We start from the raw sequence: 17,379 nt of genomic DNA, 5'->3' as shown, positions 1-17,379 counted from the left end.
ATACTAGAGATGAAATCTAAATTCATAAAAGCTTGGTGAGTGATGATACTTCTCTTTGGGGTCGAGTTGATATTGCCTAAACTATCATTTGTTTTTCTTTTTGTTTGAGGACAAACAAAGTTGTAAGTTTGGGGGTATTTGATGGCTTGCAAAATTTCATATTGCAGATTTTACAAGTTCGCTCGAGCGGAGGCTTTTGGCCGCTCGAGCGAATTCAGGCAGATTCAAACGCTCGACTGCCGCTCGACAGGGAGCTCGAGCGGGTTGCTGAAAAACGAAGATCGCTCGAGCGGAGACATTTATCGCTCGAGCGAAATCAGGCAGAGTCGAACGCTCGATGTGCGCTCGATAGGACGCTCGAGCGAAATCAGGCAGAGTCGAACGCTCGACGCGCGCTCGACACCCCGCTCGAGCGAACATCGTATTTTGACAGATTTTAGGTTTTCCGCCGTGGGACCATATAAAAGGCCATTCTTCACTCTAGAGCCGCGGTTTTTGACTGGAGAACACTCTTTGGGAGAGAAAAACATAACTAGAGGGATTCAAATCATTTGTTTTGGAGACGGAATTCCAATTTATTGCACGTACGTTGGATTCATACACGAGCACGGACGGGAGAAAGGCGTTGAATCGTTCCCTTGAGCTTTTGACGACCAGTTGAGGCTGCAAGGAGGATTTTTCAGTGTTTATTTTCTTCTTCCATTCTTCTCAGAACAATTATGGTGAATTCGTTTATGTTGAATTCCAATTCTAGCATGAGCTAAATTTTCTTCTTTCTAGGAAAACGATGTAACCTAATTCCGAACTATGCTTGTTTGTCCATGCTAATTTAATGCTATTCTCTATTTGTTTATCTGATTTATTCTGAGTTTAATGCTTCTAATTAACTGGCCATTGATTAGATGATTATTAATCTTGTGATTTGCTATCGAAAGAGGGAATCATAGGGTAGATCTTGGACATTTCAGCATAGGTAAGTATAGAGATCGAAAGACTTGTATGAACCTGTGTAGTAATTAAATCATTGGTCTTATTGCGTTCTTGATTCTTTAATTTGCATACTCTTGTGTGAATTGATAAACTAGAATCACTTCCAATTGACTATCGAAAGAGGCTTTTGGATGAATTAGAGATTTGCTAATAGACAAAAGAGGTTTAAGTTAAATTAGCTGGATGAGAAAAGCATAGTGAAGAATTATGGTGAAATCGATTTCCTAGAAGGTTTCTTCCCCATTGAATTTGATCTTTGAAAGTCAGTTTTATTTTCTTTGCTTATTTCTCTTTGAGTTGATCTAAGTTTATTTGCAACTACAAAAACCTTAGCGATTCCTCTAGATAAAATTGAGATTAGTAAAATTTTGGTATTTGGCAAGAGTAAGGTACCAATCCCTGAGGACGATACTCTACTTATTACTTTACTATAAAACTACGATACTGTGCACTTGCAGTTTTGCACCGGTCAGCTGCTTCTTCGCCTCCCCATTCCTAAATGGTATTACCCTCTCTCTCTCTCTCTCTCTCTCTCTCTCTCTCTCTCTCTCTCTCTCTCTCTCTCTCTCTCTCTCTCTCTCTCTCTCTCTCTCTCTCTTTTTGGTTCAAATTGCATTGTGGGTATTCTTGTTTTTTCAATTTGATAGAAAACTTAAGCTATTTGGTATCTCAAAAAATGGTTCTATTGTATTCTCTGATTTTGTTTAAGGAGTATCACAATATATTGTGATGGAAGTTTAGGATGAACTTGAATCTCTCTCAAATTTTGTTTGCCAATAAAAAAAAAAAGTGTAAGGGATGAGCTTGAAGTGCGTATTATTTGATTTGCAATAATGCTAGAGTTCTATATATAGGATCTCACTCTGCAAGATTGAGTCTTGGCGGTAATGTGAAGATAACATCATAACACATAAAATGAATGTGATGGCATCATTTTGTTGTGATTTTGAATTACCTGGTATATATTTTTAAGGGTAAATTACCTGTTAGATTCTAAAGTAATTGTAATCAATCTTAGTCCTTTTAAAAAACGTAGTCTGTCTTAGTTACAGATTAGGTTTTCCTCTTGGTTTCTCGGATTGTATCTTTGGAATTTGATCCATTTGTGGAAATCTAGAAAAGTCTATGTGTATCTTAGTATAGGAGACTGAAGTTAAAGTCTATGTGTATCTTAGTTTTTTCCCGTCCGTTTTGCTTTTTTCTCTACACTATAGTAGACTAAGCTATGGATTGTTACAAATGAACACACACATATTAACTTTAAACAAGAGCAACCTCTTTAATATTCTTCCCAGTCTTATTATTTATGAATCCAACGTAAAGGTTGCTCCCACTAGAGTCACACTCTGCAATCTTGGCATGCAAGCAGGACTAAAATCCAGCCATTCTATTATGTTCATTCCAATGATAACTCGAGTGCTCACTTGATTGTTACTATTACAATCAAGTGAGATTTGTTCTAGTTCACACCCTTGAGAGGGAAGGAAACTAAGTTTTGGTAAGCTCTAGTTTTGTTTATTTCCTTTCTTAGGTATATGCTCAACGCAAAAATAGCAACCAAAACATCTGTATCCTGTTGGTCCCATGAGTAAAATTGTAGTGACATTTCTTCCTGATCATGTATTCCTTGCCAGCTAAAATATGCACTGGCAATAGTCTGGCATCTTGACTTGTCTTCCTCATTCAATGTATCTGTTTTTTGGAAAACAAATTCGAATGTATTGATCATGATTCTCATGAATGAGGTTTTAAAGATAATGTCATTCTAATGGCGTCGGTCTCTTCGCAGATTACATTGATGGTAATAGCAGCCTGTGCAATTGTAGTGACAAATGTTATAGGAGACTGGGAAATGTTTGGGATCCATTGATAATGGATCCGATCATTTTATCTCGATTTTTATTTTTTATTTTTTTTAATTTAGTGAAAAATAAATATTTTTTTTTTAATATCCAAATATCTTTTTAAAATAGTGTTTACAGATATAGAAATATTATTTTGTACTGCTCAAATATACCGCTCGTCGTTTTAATTTTTTTTTAATGATTAAAAAAATGATTTTAAATATATTTGTATATTTTTTTACTTTTCAAAAATATTTAAATATATTAAAAAATGTAAAAAGAAAAATGACAAAAAAAGAAAGTTTAAAACATACTAACCATAACAATGAGATACCGCTCTTAAAGATATGATTCTATTATAAATAGGAAAATGCTAAACATATGGATGAAAAATGTGGACTCCTTTACATCCTAATGTAATAATGTCGTCAGTTTTTATTTTTATTTAAAAATAAATAAAATAAAAATAAGATTAAAGCCACTAAAGGGTAAAAATGAAATTAACAGATTGTTCTTCTTTGTGCCTTCATTCATCTCTCACTATCCTGATCTCTTGTTTTTTCTCTTTGATCATAGAAGAGTTCTTCGTTACTTTTTCACCTAGTGCAACAAAGAGGAGAGAAAAAATTACAACTTTATTGCTAAAACATGATTTGTAATACCACCATATTTTATTTGTTACCATATCTATTTATTTGTAAATTTCTTCTTTGTAAAAATAAGTTTTAGAAATATGAGAGTGCTCAACAACGTGCTTGTGGATTGCAAGTCTTCGTTACTCCATCTGGTGGGGACTCAGTTCGGTGTTGCTCCACCTGAGATCCCATTGCCCTCAAACATTTCGCTTACTAATGATGGTTGGCTTTGTCTTGGCTCATCTGCAAAAGGGAATGTTATTGAAGTTTGTTGCTGATTTTGTGCCAAGTTTCTGCGATCTTACAGATACAAGGAACCCGTGAGATACAAGGGTTTTTCTTAAGGTTCTATATTGCACACGGAAAGAGAAGAGGGCATTGGGAGTGGCAGAAAAAGGGAAAGAAATGGGAGAGAAAGAAAGGCAAAGAGAGAGAAGAGGAATGGGGAGAAAGGGAAAGAGAAAGAAAGAAAAGATAAACGGAAAGAAAATTATAACTTTACATTAGTTCATTATAAAAACATTTCATTAGCCAAACTTAACGGCTATCCATTACTGCCATATTAGCGCGTAATTCAGACTACATTTTTTATGTGTACAGGTAGCTGGACTCTTATAAATAAGACATTAGACAATGCTAAGGGTGTGTCCGTGTCTTGTATTTAAAATATTAGGCATTTCAGTTTTTATACTAATAAAATATTGTTTTTTTTGTCTACTCTTTAATTTATATCTTTTATATTTTTTTTTTAAATTTTAGCTTATATAATTTACAATAATCTACACATCAAAGTACATAAAATCTTTCAAATAATCATAAATTAACTTCATTCTCAAATACAACCAAAATAGAGAAAACCTTCGAAACGGATGGGGTGTAATTTACCTTTTCACACGCTCCAATAAGATAGAGATACATCAGCATACATTATTTTTTTAAGATAATTTTTACTACATGAGATTCAAGCCCGCGTACGAAGAATTATGCTACAGCCATAGAAAATTTATACCAAAACCACCACCGGATTATGTGGCAAAGCCACTTGGCAGCTTAAAAATAAAAAGTAAAAATAAAAAAGACAAACATTAATGCACCATTCCCCCTAACCTAAATCTCCCTCCCTTTCCCTCCCTCCCCATTCCTGCACCATTTTCAGTGTATAGGATTTATTTTTTAAGCAAAGCAAATTCACCTAGCTTTATTTTTGGCTCACCTCCAGATTTCCTCACTCTCCAACAATGGTAACTAGCTACCTCTATTATTTCTTCCGATTATTTTTTTTCAATTTTTTTTCATATTCTTTTTTACATTAAGAGGGAAATAAATTTTTACATTTTTACATTGCAAGAGGGAGTTGAAAGGGAGTGGAGAGGGACTGGCGAGGGAGCAAAACATTGGGTTGCTCACGCTGCCACCACAACCCTGGGTATTAAGCCATTGGTTTTGCGTGCTTTTAGGGTTTTAATCTGAAACCCTAAATTGATTCATTGAAACCCTAAATCAATTTATTTAGGGTTTCGACTTTGGACCCTAAACTGTGTTCTAAATCCGAAAACCTACAATCTATACATATAAAAAAAAAATTCAAACATAGTGCACACAATCACAATCAATGAACAACGATTTGTTCAAACACATGTACAAATCACAATCTACAGCACACAAATTCACAATCATTCCAATGCTCCATATCCGATTGAACTCATCATTCCTCCAATCTTCAATCCAAAATTCAAAATAAATAAATGGAGAGCTCGAGATCTGGAGTCTTACCTTTGGCGTAGCAAACTATGGAGCGACGGCGAGTCTCAGAGATTCTTCAAACGTCGTGAGAGAGAGAGAGAGAGCAAGAGACAGAAATATAAAGAGTGCAAGAGAGTCTAAGAGAGAGTTTGAGAAGGCTAAAAGCCTGAAAGGGCCAAGGGGGAACACGGGCGCGGGGGGGGGGGGGGGGGGGGGGGGGGGGGGGGGGGGGGGGGGGGGGGGGGGGGGGGGGGGGGGGGGGGGGAACTTAATAGATAATATTCTATATAGCATGCGTGGTGGGAGAAATACAAAGCAGGGCTTAGCTCCTTTTGTCCCCCCACCTCTGCTGGAGGCCTCTGGTGTGAGTGGGGGCCCCCCGCCCCCTCGCATAAGCAAAATGAAACTCCCACCCCACGTGGGCAAAACGGGGCAAACAGGACGGTGCAGCGGGGTGCAAGCCCGGTTGCCCACCCTTAGTATCAAGGCATTGGTTTGGCGTGCGGATTGATGAGATACTTCTCTAAAACTGGATTGCATTGATGTCCATTTCACAAGTGCTGGTGCTCCATAAGTCCTCTTATTCCCTAGATTTCTTTAAAGATCGACCTTGATTTCTCCCATGATCCCTAGGGAGCCGAAAGGGACTGGCGGGTGAGACACCCTATACCCAATGTTTTCTTCTGTTTTTTATTCTTATTATTATTTTTTTAAAAGAAAACAACGTACCATGTGGCATTGCCACCCAATTCAGTATTCCTTTCGATAGGCAATCTTCTGTGGGACGAGCTTTTCTTGTGTTGAAAAGCTCATGTCTTCTTCCATTTCATCTTCATAAGCCTGAGTAGAGTGAGCAACTCTTCCCCCCTCTTTGATCTGTCGCTGTTGCTTCAATTTATTCTGGCTACAACATCAGCGAGCTCTCTTTCTCCTTCCTTCTTTGTCGGCTTTTCTTCTAATTTTTTTTTTTATTTTCTTTTGAGACAAATCGAAGGCAAAATGGCCGAGATCCATTGGGTTTTGTTTTAGTATTGAAAAAAATAAGTGAATAACAACAAATTTGCTCACTCTCTCTCTCCACTTAGGAACTTCGGAATGTTAGTTTTTTCAGCCCACAATGCACCACCGAGCATTGGTTGCTCCGCATGAAATCTCTTGTAATCAAAATTACAACCCAACACTGGTTGTTTCTTCCCAATGTAAATTTACATTAGTCTACCAAAAAGTTTTTGGACAGAGCTACAATTTCCGATTTCAAAAATCTTTCCCAAATTTCTTATAAACGTTAGTCATGTGAAAGAGTTATGATTTTTGTATTTATAAAATGCAGTGCGATTTTTGTAAGATAAACATTAAATGTCGACTACCTTATTTACCACAACGCCAGTGAGCTCTACCAATGTGGTAAATAAGGTAGTCGACATTCGGCAACGCCAAATCACTAGCGGTAGAGCTCACTGGGCAGCAACAGTGGTGTAAAATGTTGTTAGAAATGGGAAGAAATCCTGTGCGGCAATGTCTATTTGAAAATAAAATGTAAGCTGTTATGTCATCATCTCATTAGTTGGTGTAAACATGGTATTTGCACCACGTCCAGTTAGAAGATGGACTCATCAAAATAAGCCACCGGCAAGTCCATTGCAAAAATAAAATAAGCCGCCAATACTACAACAGATTCGATTTTGAATGACAGTTGCATTGTGACGGTCAATAAGCTTTGAGTGGACACTTTGAAGTTAAATGATAAATTGAACAATGTTTGAACGTAAAGATTCTACTTCCGAACATTAACAATACGATGTCATAATTTTCTAGATTAGTACATTTGAATGTAATTCATTAGACGTGCAAACGTATATAGTACGTTCGGATATATAGTCATTTGTACGAACAATTTGTAATTTAATGCAATGTTACAAAATTTACATGCAAATGTACTGGATACATGCGAACGTTATTATATTTTCTGAATGATTACATTTGAACGTTATTATATACATGCGAACATTACTGCTATATAGTTTGAACGTAATGTCTTCTCATACAAAACATATACAATAATGTTTGAACAAAGACTACAAAAGAAGCGGGATTTTGTGACCAAAAGGACTATTTCCTACCAAAACTGTCGAAAATAATCCTTTTGATCACTAAATTTTGATCACAAAAGCTCGCTTCTCTTGTAGTGATATGTGAGTAAGATTCAAACGTTTGTATATTAAAATTTAAAATTTAAATACTCAAATAACATAATATTAGACAATAAATTGTAAATTTAAAAATTATTAAGAACTTGAATACATAAATACAATATAATTGAACTGATATTGTTTTTTACACAAAAATAAAAATAGATTGGTAGGCACATAGAAATGACGGGCTCTCTGAAACGCTCTCTCCCTTTTCTCTCCAAAGCCGCCCCCTCAACAAAAACCAGCCCAGAGAGGGGTGGAGCTTGGCTCCTGCCTACCTCCCTCTTTCCTCACTCATCCCTACGATCTCTCTTGTTTTTTCTTTTTCTTTTTTCATGTTTTTGCCGTTACAGTCTGGAGACCATGAACCCTGAAGAAATGATGGCCCTCACGGGAGAATAAACAACGTACTTAATGTTTTGATTACTACTTGGTATGATAAAGACTATTTAAACCGAATTAAGTAATATGCAGCATCTAATTAAGAGACTTGTTGGTCTCAAAGAATTTTATTTTATATTTGGGTTTAGTAGTACTTAGAAGTCAAGAAGCCAATTAGGTACAGCTAGCTGGCGAATCCAATAACGATAGCATTTTAAATGGGGCGTGTAATATTTATGTATTAGTCCAAGGTCTTTTTTTTTTTTTTTTATATATATTGGGAATTTTAGGAAGCGATCGAACCCAGATCTTTTGGAGGTGGGGGTTCATGACATCAGGCCTTAGGCCTTTGGCATTAGTCCAAGGTCGTTGATCCAAGTGCAATCCCCCAAAGAGGGAGAACAGGCTGGACCGAGCAGTGGGGGAAGGCTATACTGGTCCGGCTCTAACCAGCTTTGAATCTTGGCCCCGTTTTGAGCAAATAATTAAAATAGATGGATATAAAAAATTAATATATATATATATATATATATATCGAACATAAGAGATAAACGTACGTAGTTTTATAATATTAATTACTTCGATTTCAAGTAAAACCATGAATTAATTTCTCTACTCATGAATGCTTAGTAATCTCTACTCATTTGCAAGTAAAACCATGAATTAATTTCAATTAAGTATGATTCGGAAACAGTTCTTAGTGCATATATTCTAGCATGTACTTCATCCTTGCACAAGATGCTAGAATATATGTACTTTCTTTTAGATTGGAAACAAATTAATTAACTTCTGTTGTAAATATAAATTTTAAATGATTTTTTTTTTTTAATTTTTATTTTTTTATAACAAGTCAAACATTCATTCATATCAAAAAGTCCTTACAAAAAGAATATTTATCAAGCCAAATGGCTTGACTTACAAAAGAAGGACATGAATCCCACCACATAACAATGTCTTCAACTTCCTTAGCATATCTTGCCAATTGATGGGCAGCACCATTACCCAAGCGATGAACATGCTCAAGTCTTGTTTCTTCAAACCCATGCATAAGCCTTCGAATATCTTGTAAGATAAAATCAAATTCAGTTAGATACTCAGCAACTTCATTCAAAGAGTTGACAAGAATCAAAGAATCCGATTCTAATATAATTTTTGGTACCCCCCATTGAGCACACAGTTGTAGACCTCTCAACAAGGCGATGGCTTCAATAAATTCAGGTGAAGAAACCTCCCTTTCCACCTTACTAGCAGCTACCACAACATCCCCATTATGATCTCTCAAAATAATCCCAACCCCAGCAGAAAAATAGTCACTAAATGTAGCACCATCAACATTTAATTTCAGACAACCTATTGGAGGGGGATGCCAATACACAACATGATTGATTCTTTTATCAAACCCAGGAAAAACCTGCACCTTAGTATATTCTTGTTTTAATGACAAAGCATTATTAACAGCAGTATTAATAGTCAGAGATGCATCCTCATAAATAAACTTGTTTCTCCTATTCTATAATCCCCAAGCAACTACCAAAAAAGTAGCTAACACATCATGAGAACCTCTGTCACGAGCCAAGTTTGCCAAATCCCAAAAAGAAAGATCAGAAACAATCTCCCCTAATTCAGGACAATAATCCATCCACACTTGTCTCACATCATTGCAAAAAAATAAGGCATGAGCAGCATCTTCAACACAACTAGAACATATAGCACAAATATCATTCTCAAGCACATGTTTAAGTTTTAAATTATGGAAAGTTGGTAGTTTTTCATGGCACACCCTCCATGCAAAAATCTTAATTTTTTTAGGGAGTTTCAGATGCCACAAACATTTCCAAAAAGCTGAAACCATGCTCTCCCTTGAGTGCTGCCCCATATCATTTGAGATACCCTGCTGTAACATTCGGTAAGCACTTCTAACTGAATAAATTCCATTTTTCTCATGCACCTAAAACAAAGAATCTTCAGCATGAATAGAAATATTAAGCTGCAGAATTTTCTGAACCACATTTGGATTGAATAGAGCTCTTAAAGCTTGTATATTCCACCATCCCGTACTGCTATCAATCAAAGAATGAACTTTTAAATTTTCATCAAACTCAGAATTATTGAGGGGCAAATTATAATCAGGAATCCATGGGTCTTTAAAGACATTAATAGATTTACCATTTCCCACTCTCCACCTACACCCTCTCTTCAAATCTGTTATAGCTACCAAAATACCCTTCCACACATATGATGAATTACATCTGAGCTTGGCGTCAAACAAACTTGTATTGGAAAAATATTTGGCTTTAAAAACACGATGTACGAGGGAGCCCTCATTCCTTAGAAGCCACCAACCTTGTTTAGCTAAAAGAGCTAGATTAAAAAGATGTAGATCTTTAAAACCCATCCCTCCTCTAAATTTAGAGTTACTTAGCTTCTCCCAACTTACCCAATGAATTTTATTCCCTTGCCCCTGATTTCCCCACCAAAACTTTGCCATCATCATCTCTAATTCTTTACAAAGAGACTTTGGGAGCAAAAAACAGCTCATAGCATACGTAGGGATAGACATTGCTACTGCCTTAATGAGTACCTCCCTACCCCCTTGTGATAATAACTTACTTTTCCACAACTGTAATTTCTGCCAAACTCTACTTTTGATACTAGAGAATGCCTGTTTTTTTTATCTCCCAACTAAAGGTGGTAGTCCTAAATATTTTTCATATTGCTGTGTATGACTTCCTCCCCAAAGTTACATAATATTAGCCTTTAATTCATCACTAACATTCTTACTAAAAACCATAGAAGTCTTTTCTTTGTTAATACACTGCCCCGAAGCTCTCTTATATTTGTTTAACAAGATCTGAATCTTATCATTAGTGGCAACATCAGCTTGACAAAAAATAAGACTATCATCTGCAAATAGCAAGTGATTCACTCTAGGTGCACCTCTACAAATCTGAACCCCCTTAACACCTTCTCCACCAGCAGAATTTTTCAACAAAGAGATTAGGCCTTCAGTACATAAGAGGAACAGATAAGGAGATAAAGGATCTCCTTGTCTAATCCCCCTACTTGGAATTATAGGGCCCTTGGGGCTGCCATTTACTAATACTGAAAAGGAAACTGTTCTCACACACTTCATAATCAAACTTATAAAGTTATGAGCAAAACCAAGGGATTCCATAATTTTTTCTAAAAACGTCCACTCCACCCTATCATATGCTTTACTCATATCCAGTTTAAGAGACATAAAGCCTTTATTTCCATATCTCTTCATTCTCAAGAAATGCACAATCTCATAAGCAAGAAGCACATTATCAGAAATTTGTCTACCCGGAACAAAGGCACATTGAGTATCAGAAATAACATCCGGTAAGATCTTCTTAAGTTTATTTGCAATGACTTTAGACAGAATTTTATAGAGCACATTACAAAGACTAATAGGTCTAAAATCTGCCACTTTTGAAGGTGATGCCTTTTTAGGAATAAGAGTAAGGAAAGTATGATTCAAATCACTCGGAAAATCCCCAGAATTCAGAGCTAACAGCAAAGCATCAGTAACAGATTTACCAATCACATGCAAATACTTCTGGAAAAAAATAGGAGACATACCATCAGGTCCGGGTGCTTTTGAGGGGTGCATTTGTTTGAGAGCATTCTCCACTTCCTTGGCCACAAAGGGTTTTAAGAGCTCTACATTCATATCAGTTGTGACCTTCCTATCAATACTCGATAAAATCTCCGTCATCTCCACTTGGTCTGCTACTGAAAAAAGATTCTGAAAATATTCAGTGATTAAAACATCCATCTGAGCCCCATTCTTCTAGTTTCCAGAGTCATCTTGCAGCTGAACAATAGTATTCTTCCGTCTTCGAGCCGAAGCCTTGGAATGAAAATACTTAGAATTACAATCCCCCTCCCTAATCCACTGAACACGAGACCTCTGTTTCCACATTAACTCATCCCTTTCCAGCCACTTCTGAACTTCATCATGGGCCTTATTAAACTCAGCTGGGAACAAACAATTAGGATCAGTAGCTTGTAAACTCTGCAGCTTCATCTTAGCCTTGGCTAATTCTTGTTGAACATGACCAAAAGATGACTTATTCCAAACGCCCAAATCCTCTGCACATGTAGAAATACAGCTCGTAATACTACTCAAAGGAACAGAATCCTCAACACGCCTCCACACATTTTCAATAATAGAAGAGCATGCTGTCTCTCCCACCCACATGGCTTCAAAACGAAAAAATTTCTTCCCCCTTCTCCGAATTAAAACACCCTCAGTATCTAACCACAAAGGAGAGTGGTCAGAATGTGCCGCTACACCATGATAAACTCTAAGATTTGGATATAGATCACACCATAAAGTATTAGCAAGAAATCTATCCAATCTCTCCATAATTAAACCAGCCCCTTCTCTCCGATTGCTCCAAGTGAAACGAGTCCCAACAAACCCCAAGTCTCTCAGCTCACATACTTCCAACACCTCCCTAAACTCTCTTAACTGAGTTTTACTCCGTAAACTTCCTTCAGATTTTTCAGAATTGTCAAGGATTTCATTAAAATCTCCAAACACTAACCAAGGTATATTAACCCCATGGCCCAAAGTTTTTAAAACCCTCCACACATCCATTCTCATGGTCCTATCCGGATGGCCATAAACCCCAGTTATCAAACACTTTTCCCCATTACAATCAATAATAATTGCATGAATATGGGGATGAGTATAATTAATGATAGATAACTTCAACTCATCCTTCCAAAATAGAGCCAGCCCACCGCTCCTCCCCACACAATCAACACCAAAACAGTTACTAAATCCCAACTTAAATTTACACGTCTCCACTTTTCTAGCATGCATTTTCGTTTCTTGCAGAAAAATAAAATCAGGAGCTTCCTTCGCAATTAAATCAAGAAGCATACGAACACTCCGTGGGTTCCCAAGCCCACGGAGGTTCCAGCTTAATCCTTTCATTGTGACCGGTGGGGTTGTTCAACAGCCACCACCGATGAAACTGATTTCGAATCCACATCATTTGAGTCACAAGAAACTTTACCTTTCTTTGCAACACCTTCCAACAGCAAAAGGCCCTTTCGTTTTCTGCCGAGAGACACAGAAACATCCTCCGTTTGACCTCCATCAGCACACCCCGGTACAGCCGACCGGCCTCTCCCATGTTGCCGCTTGAGTTTCGCAGCCCTAGCCTCTGCTAAAGGGATCCTCGAGTTTAATTTAGTTGGTAAAGGGGCTGAATGAAAAACTGAGTGAGACTTAGAAGCCTGTGGGTTGTAGCCGTATGGGCCTAAGCCCAACCCCAAACCCATGTCCGAAGCCTGTAGAACTGGGACTTCAGTAAGCCCATGCATTTTTTCCCTACCATTCTCTTCGGTAAGCTCCATACACCCAAAGTCTTCTGCAGTAAAACTCTGCTCTGCTTCCGTTACTTTCGAAACCAATATATTCCGAGATTCCTTCGTAGCCGTTATAGCAGAAAAAGTCGCCTGAACACTTGGACCTGAAAGTTGGCCTCCGTAATCAGCTCGTCCACGACATTAACTTTATTCCCAGAATTTATTAGCTCAACTAGTGCCGTATCCAGCTCTGTAACCGACGTAATTGGTTCCATAACAGACGGAACGTTGTAAATGTCAGATTGATTCGTCATCCCCTCTGGTTCCCCTCCCTCCGCCGGCGACAGCGGTGCTGCCACTGTTGGTGCTCCTGAGTTTGTGCCTTCACGCCGTCCTACCACCCTTCGAGTACTCAAGAAGCCGGCTCTCAACCATTGCCCATAGGGAAGCTTGGTCAGATCTAACTTTACAGCGTCCGGAAACTCACAATCCTTTAGCGTGTGTCCTAACACTCCACAGAAAAAACATAAATCGGGTAATCTTTCATAGGAAAAATTCACCCAGAATGAAGCTCCCTTCCCCACATTCAAACGCTTCCTTCGCAAAAAAGGTTTGGAAATATCCAATATTACTCGGACTCGCATGTACTCCCCCCATTCCATTTCTCCCTTATCCAGATCAACCTCCAGAACCTCCCCCAACGCACTGCCAACCAATTTCCCAATATACTCATTCCGAGCAATCAGTGGTAGATCATGAATACGGACCCAAAAAGGAGCCTTTACCAGTTCAAGTTTACTGATCTGTATCAGACCATCAAACTCCTTCAATAAACCCAAATGTTTATCAAAACTCCAAGGACCTTCACGTACAACTTTGGCTCTGTCTCGGCTATCTTCAAATTCAACCAGTGTAAATTCAGCATTCAAATCGCGAAACTTCACACTCTTCACCAACTGCCAAAATTTTCACATCATCTGTTTAAAAGCTTCATGATTATAATGTTTCCAAATCAGAAGATTCATAATCAAACAATTCTCTCCCCGTTCCAACACTTCGTCCAATCTATTCGGCTCCACCGACACCTCCTCATTCTCCTTCTCCGTTAAAGACAAGCTCGCATACAATTCATCCAAATTATCCGCCATCCGATTGAAGTCTCGTACAGAAGACGGGGGTGAAAACCTCTACCCTGAAAAACCAGAGAGAGGAGAAGGTGTACACACCAACTAATTTTAAATGAATTACATACAGATATCAATTACAATTACTAATCTAACCTTTCGATTGGTAGCAATCCCTTTGCCGTTGTTATTTGATTTTTCTTTTGCTAAATTGTCATGGTATTCGTCCCTTCGTGAACAAATTAAAATTAACTTCTTCTCCATAAGTCTTCTTGTTAGAGGTAATATTAAATCAAGATTTTGATTCGATTATTATCTTAATTAGATTTTCATAATTATTAAATCATGAAATTTAATTTTCATAATTATCATAAAATTTACCTTATCTTATTTCTATCTAATTTCTCTATAAATAGGGACCAATCCTTTGTATTCAACCATAATTTAGAATTGAGTAAATGTACCCTTCAAAATCTCTCTCCCTCCTTTTCTCTTCTTCATTTCATTTTCTTTAATATTTTCTTTCATTTCTTATAAATAAGAAAAAAAATAAGGATTATTGCTATCTATATATTAAGGAAGATTGCATCAATCCTGCCTAGTTAACTGATCATTGTCCAAGTTTAGAATTCTAGCTGCTACAAATCTTTCCATTTATTGTAAATTGTATCCTTGCAAAATTACAGCAAACATACATATGTGTTAGTTACCTAAATTATGTTCTGTGCTTGTATATATCTGATTCAATAGTCAATGAAATGTGTGTGGTGGTTTTCCATTGAAACTGTGTGCATGTATCCTAAAATCTTATATGGTATCAGTAGAGCCATTCTCTTACGAGCAAACAGACCCTCTTCTTTAAAATGTCCTCTTCCCCAGATCAAACATTTGATCCTCGTCCAAACACTCATCCTGTCTCCTCCATTGAAAATGCCCTCATTGCTCTCAACATTACTGCACAAATCAATGAGAAACTGGCACTATCCACCTTTCCTCAATGGAGAGCACAATTTGAAGCTCTTCTTATAGGATATAATCTCTTTGACTATGTCCATGGAATTTCCCAGTGCCCCTCCCCTGTTGGCACATCTTTCACCGAGTTGAATAAAATTCATTGGGTTTGTCAGGATAAATTATTCATGAGTGCCATTCTGGCTTCAACCTCCACCACCATTACCCCACTCAATGCTACTGCCAAAACCTCTCATGAGGCTTGGAAAAAACTTCATCACATGTATGCCAGTAAATCTAGAACTTGAGCCATGCAACTTAAGGAAGAACTTACCATGCAGTGAAAGCCCTTGCCAATGAGATCACACTCATTGATCATCCAATATATGATGATGATCTTACCCTTTATATTATTAATGGATTGGGTTTTGATTTTAAATTGCTACACCGATTCGAGCACAGGAAACATCTCTGGCTTTCGAAGAGCTTCATGATATTCTTGTGGGGCATGAAAGTTACTTGCAGCACTTGGAGACCGCAACTCAGTAGCTTGTGGCCTCTACAAATTATTCTCATTGTCACAAGCAAAACTCTAGTTCATCTAGTGGGTCTCAATCAAAAGGGGCTAATGGGCCTTCTCGGTCTGAAGGCCAAAACAAAATCCCTCAAGGCCAATCCAAAGACAACCCCAAGTTTTCAAATAATCAGTCCAATCAGCAGCATTACCAACCGAAGTGCCAATTTTGTGATCAAATAGGCCACACAACCAAGTCTTGCCCACAGCTCCATTCCTCTAAGGTTACGGCTAACTATGCAACTACATCCAATCAACAAGATCAGAAATGGCTTCTTGACTTTGCTGCTTCTCATCATATTACTGGTGACTTGGCGACCTTATCTATTCATTCTAAGTATGATGGCACTAATGAGGTTCTTATCGATGATGGGTCAAGTTTGGTCATCTCACATATTGGTTCTTTGACTTTAAACTCACCAACACAGACTTTTATACTACATGATACTTGTTGTGTCCCCAATATTCGCAAAAATTTAATTTTCATTCATCATTTCACATCACAAAATAATGTTTTCCTTGAGTTTTGCCCCTTTTATTTTCTTGTGAAGGATCGGATTATGGGGGCGACCTTACTAAGAGGTGCAGTGAAAGCGGCGTTTATCATTTTTCGTTTATCACTAGTGGGTTCCTCTTCTAAAATGGTTGCAAATGTGCATGAACGAACCTCGTTAGATGGGTGGCGCAAGCATCTTGAAAATTTGTCCTTCAAAGTTGTTCAAAGTCTTGTCAATCATTTTTCTATTCCTGTTATGAACAATAAAATGAATTCTTTGTGTTCATCTTGTTCTATTATAAAGCCCATCAACAACCTTTTTGGCCCACAAGTTTTCAAAGTCATGCTCCTTTTGATATTATTTACACTGATCTATGGGGACCCGCTCATTGTACAGGTCTAGATGGTTCTCATTATTATTTAATTTTCATTGACCATTACACAAAATATATGTGGTTTTATCCCATAAATGCAAAATCCTGTGTTAGGAGCATTTTCCCCAAAATCCCATAAATACAAAATTCTTGTTGAGAAATGGTTTCAAGCAAAAATTAAAAGTCTCTATTCCAACAATGGTGGCGAATATATTAGTCTCAAACTGTTTCTCTCTCTTCATGGGATTAGTCACTACACTACTACTCCTCACATACCTCAACAAAATGGTGTCTCCGAACGTTGTCACTGTCACTTAGTTGAGACTCGTCTCACCTTACTGCACTATGCCAATCTTCCTCTCTCATATTGGCCACATGATTTCCATACTGCTACTTACCTCATCAATTGTGAACCCACTCCCCTTCTTCAAAATAAATCACCCTTTTTGGACAAAAACCCAACTATCTTAAGTTAAAAACTTTTGGGTGTATTTGTTATCCCTTCACTACGCCTTACAACATACACAAAATCCAACCCAAGTCCATTCTGTGTGTCTTCATTGGGTATTCTTCAACCCAAAATGCTTACCGTCGTCTTAAGCCCACAACCAATAGGGTCTACATTTCTCTTCATGTATACTTTGATGAAGCAAAAACCCTCCATTGGGCCCTCTTCTTCTGCGTCTGCATCACCACCATTGAAAGTTGTCGTTCAGCCTGCATATGCTT

The 17,379-nt window shown here is 37.6% G+C and overlaps 1 protein-coding gene across 1 annotated transcript; it reads right to left on the bottom strand.

Annotated features, from left to right (window-relative positions):
• Positions 1 to 8,652: 8,652 nt before the first annotated feature.
• LOC122294715 lies at positions 8,653 to 14,279 on the bottom strand. Its single transcript, XM_043103637.1, has 3 exons — positions 14,187 to 14,279; positions 11,389 to 14,087; positions 8,653 to 8,847 (listed from the first exon to the last, which is right to left on the bottom strand). Exons 1-2 carry the CDS (start codon positions 14,277 to 14,279, stop codon positions 13,263 to 13,265), a joined length of 918 nt encoding a protein of 305 aa, XP_042959571.1. The 3' UTR covers positions 8,653 to 8,847; positions 11,389 to 13,262.
• Positions 14,280 to 17,379: the final 3,100 nt, after the last annotated feature.

This window comes from Carya illinoinensis, chromosome 14 (genome assembly GCF_018687715.1).
Source record: "Carya illinoinensis cultivar Pawnee chromosome 14, C.illinoinensisPawnee_v1, whole genome shotgun sequence".
In the NCBI taxonomy this organism is placed as follows: domain Eukaryota; kingdom Viridiplantae; phylum Streptophyta; class Magnoliopsida; order Fagales; family Juglandaceae; genus Carya; species Carya illinoinensis.
The sequence above is the reverse complement of the archived record's forward strand: the minus strand, read 5'-3'. Positions and strand labels throughout refer to the sequence as shown.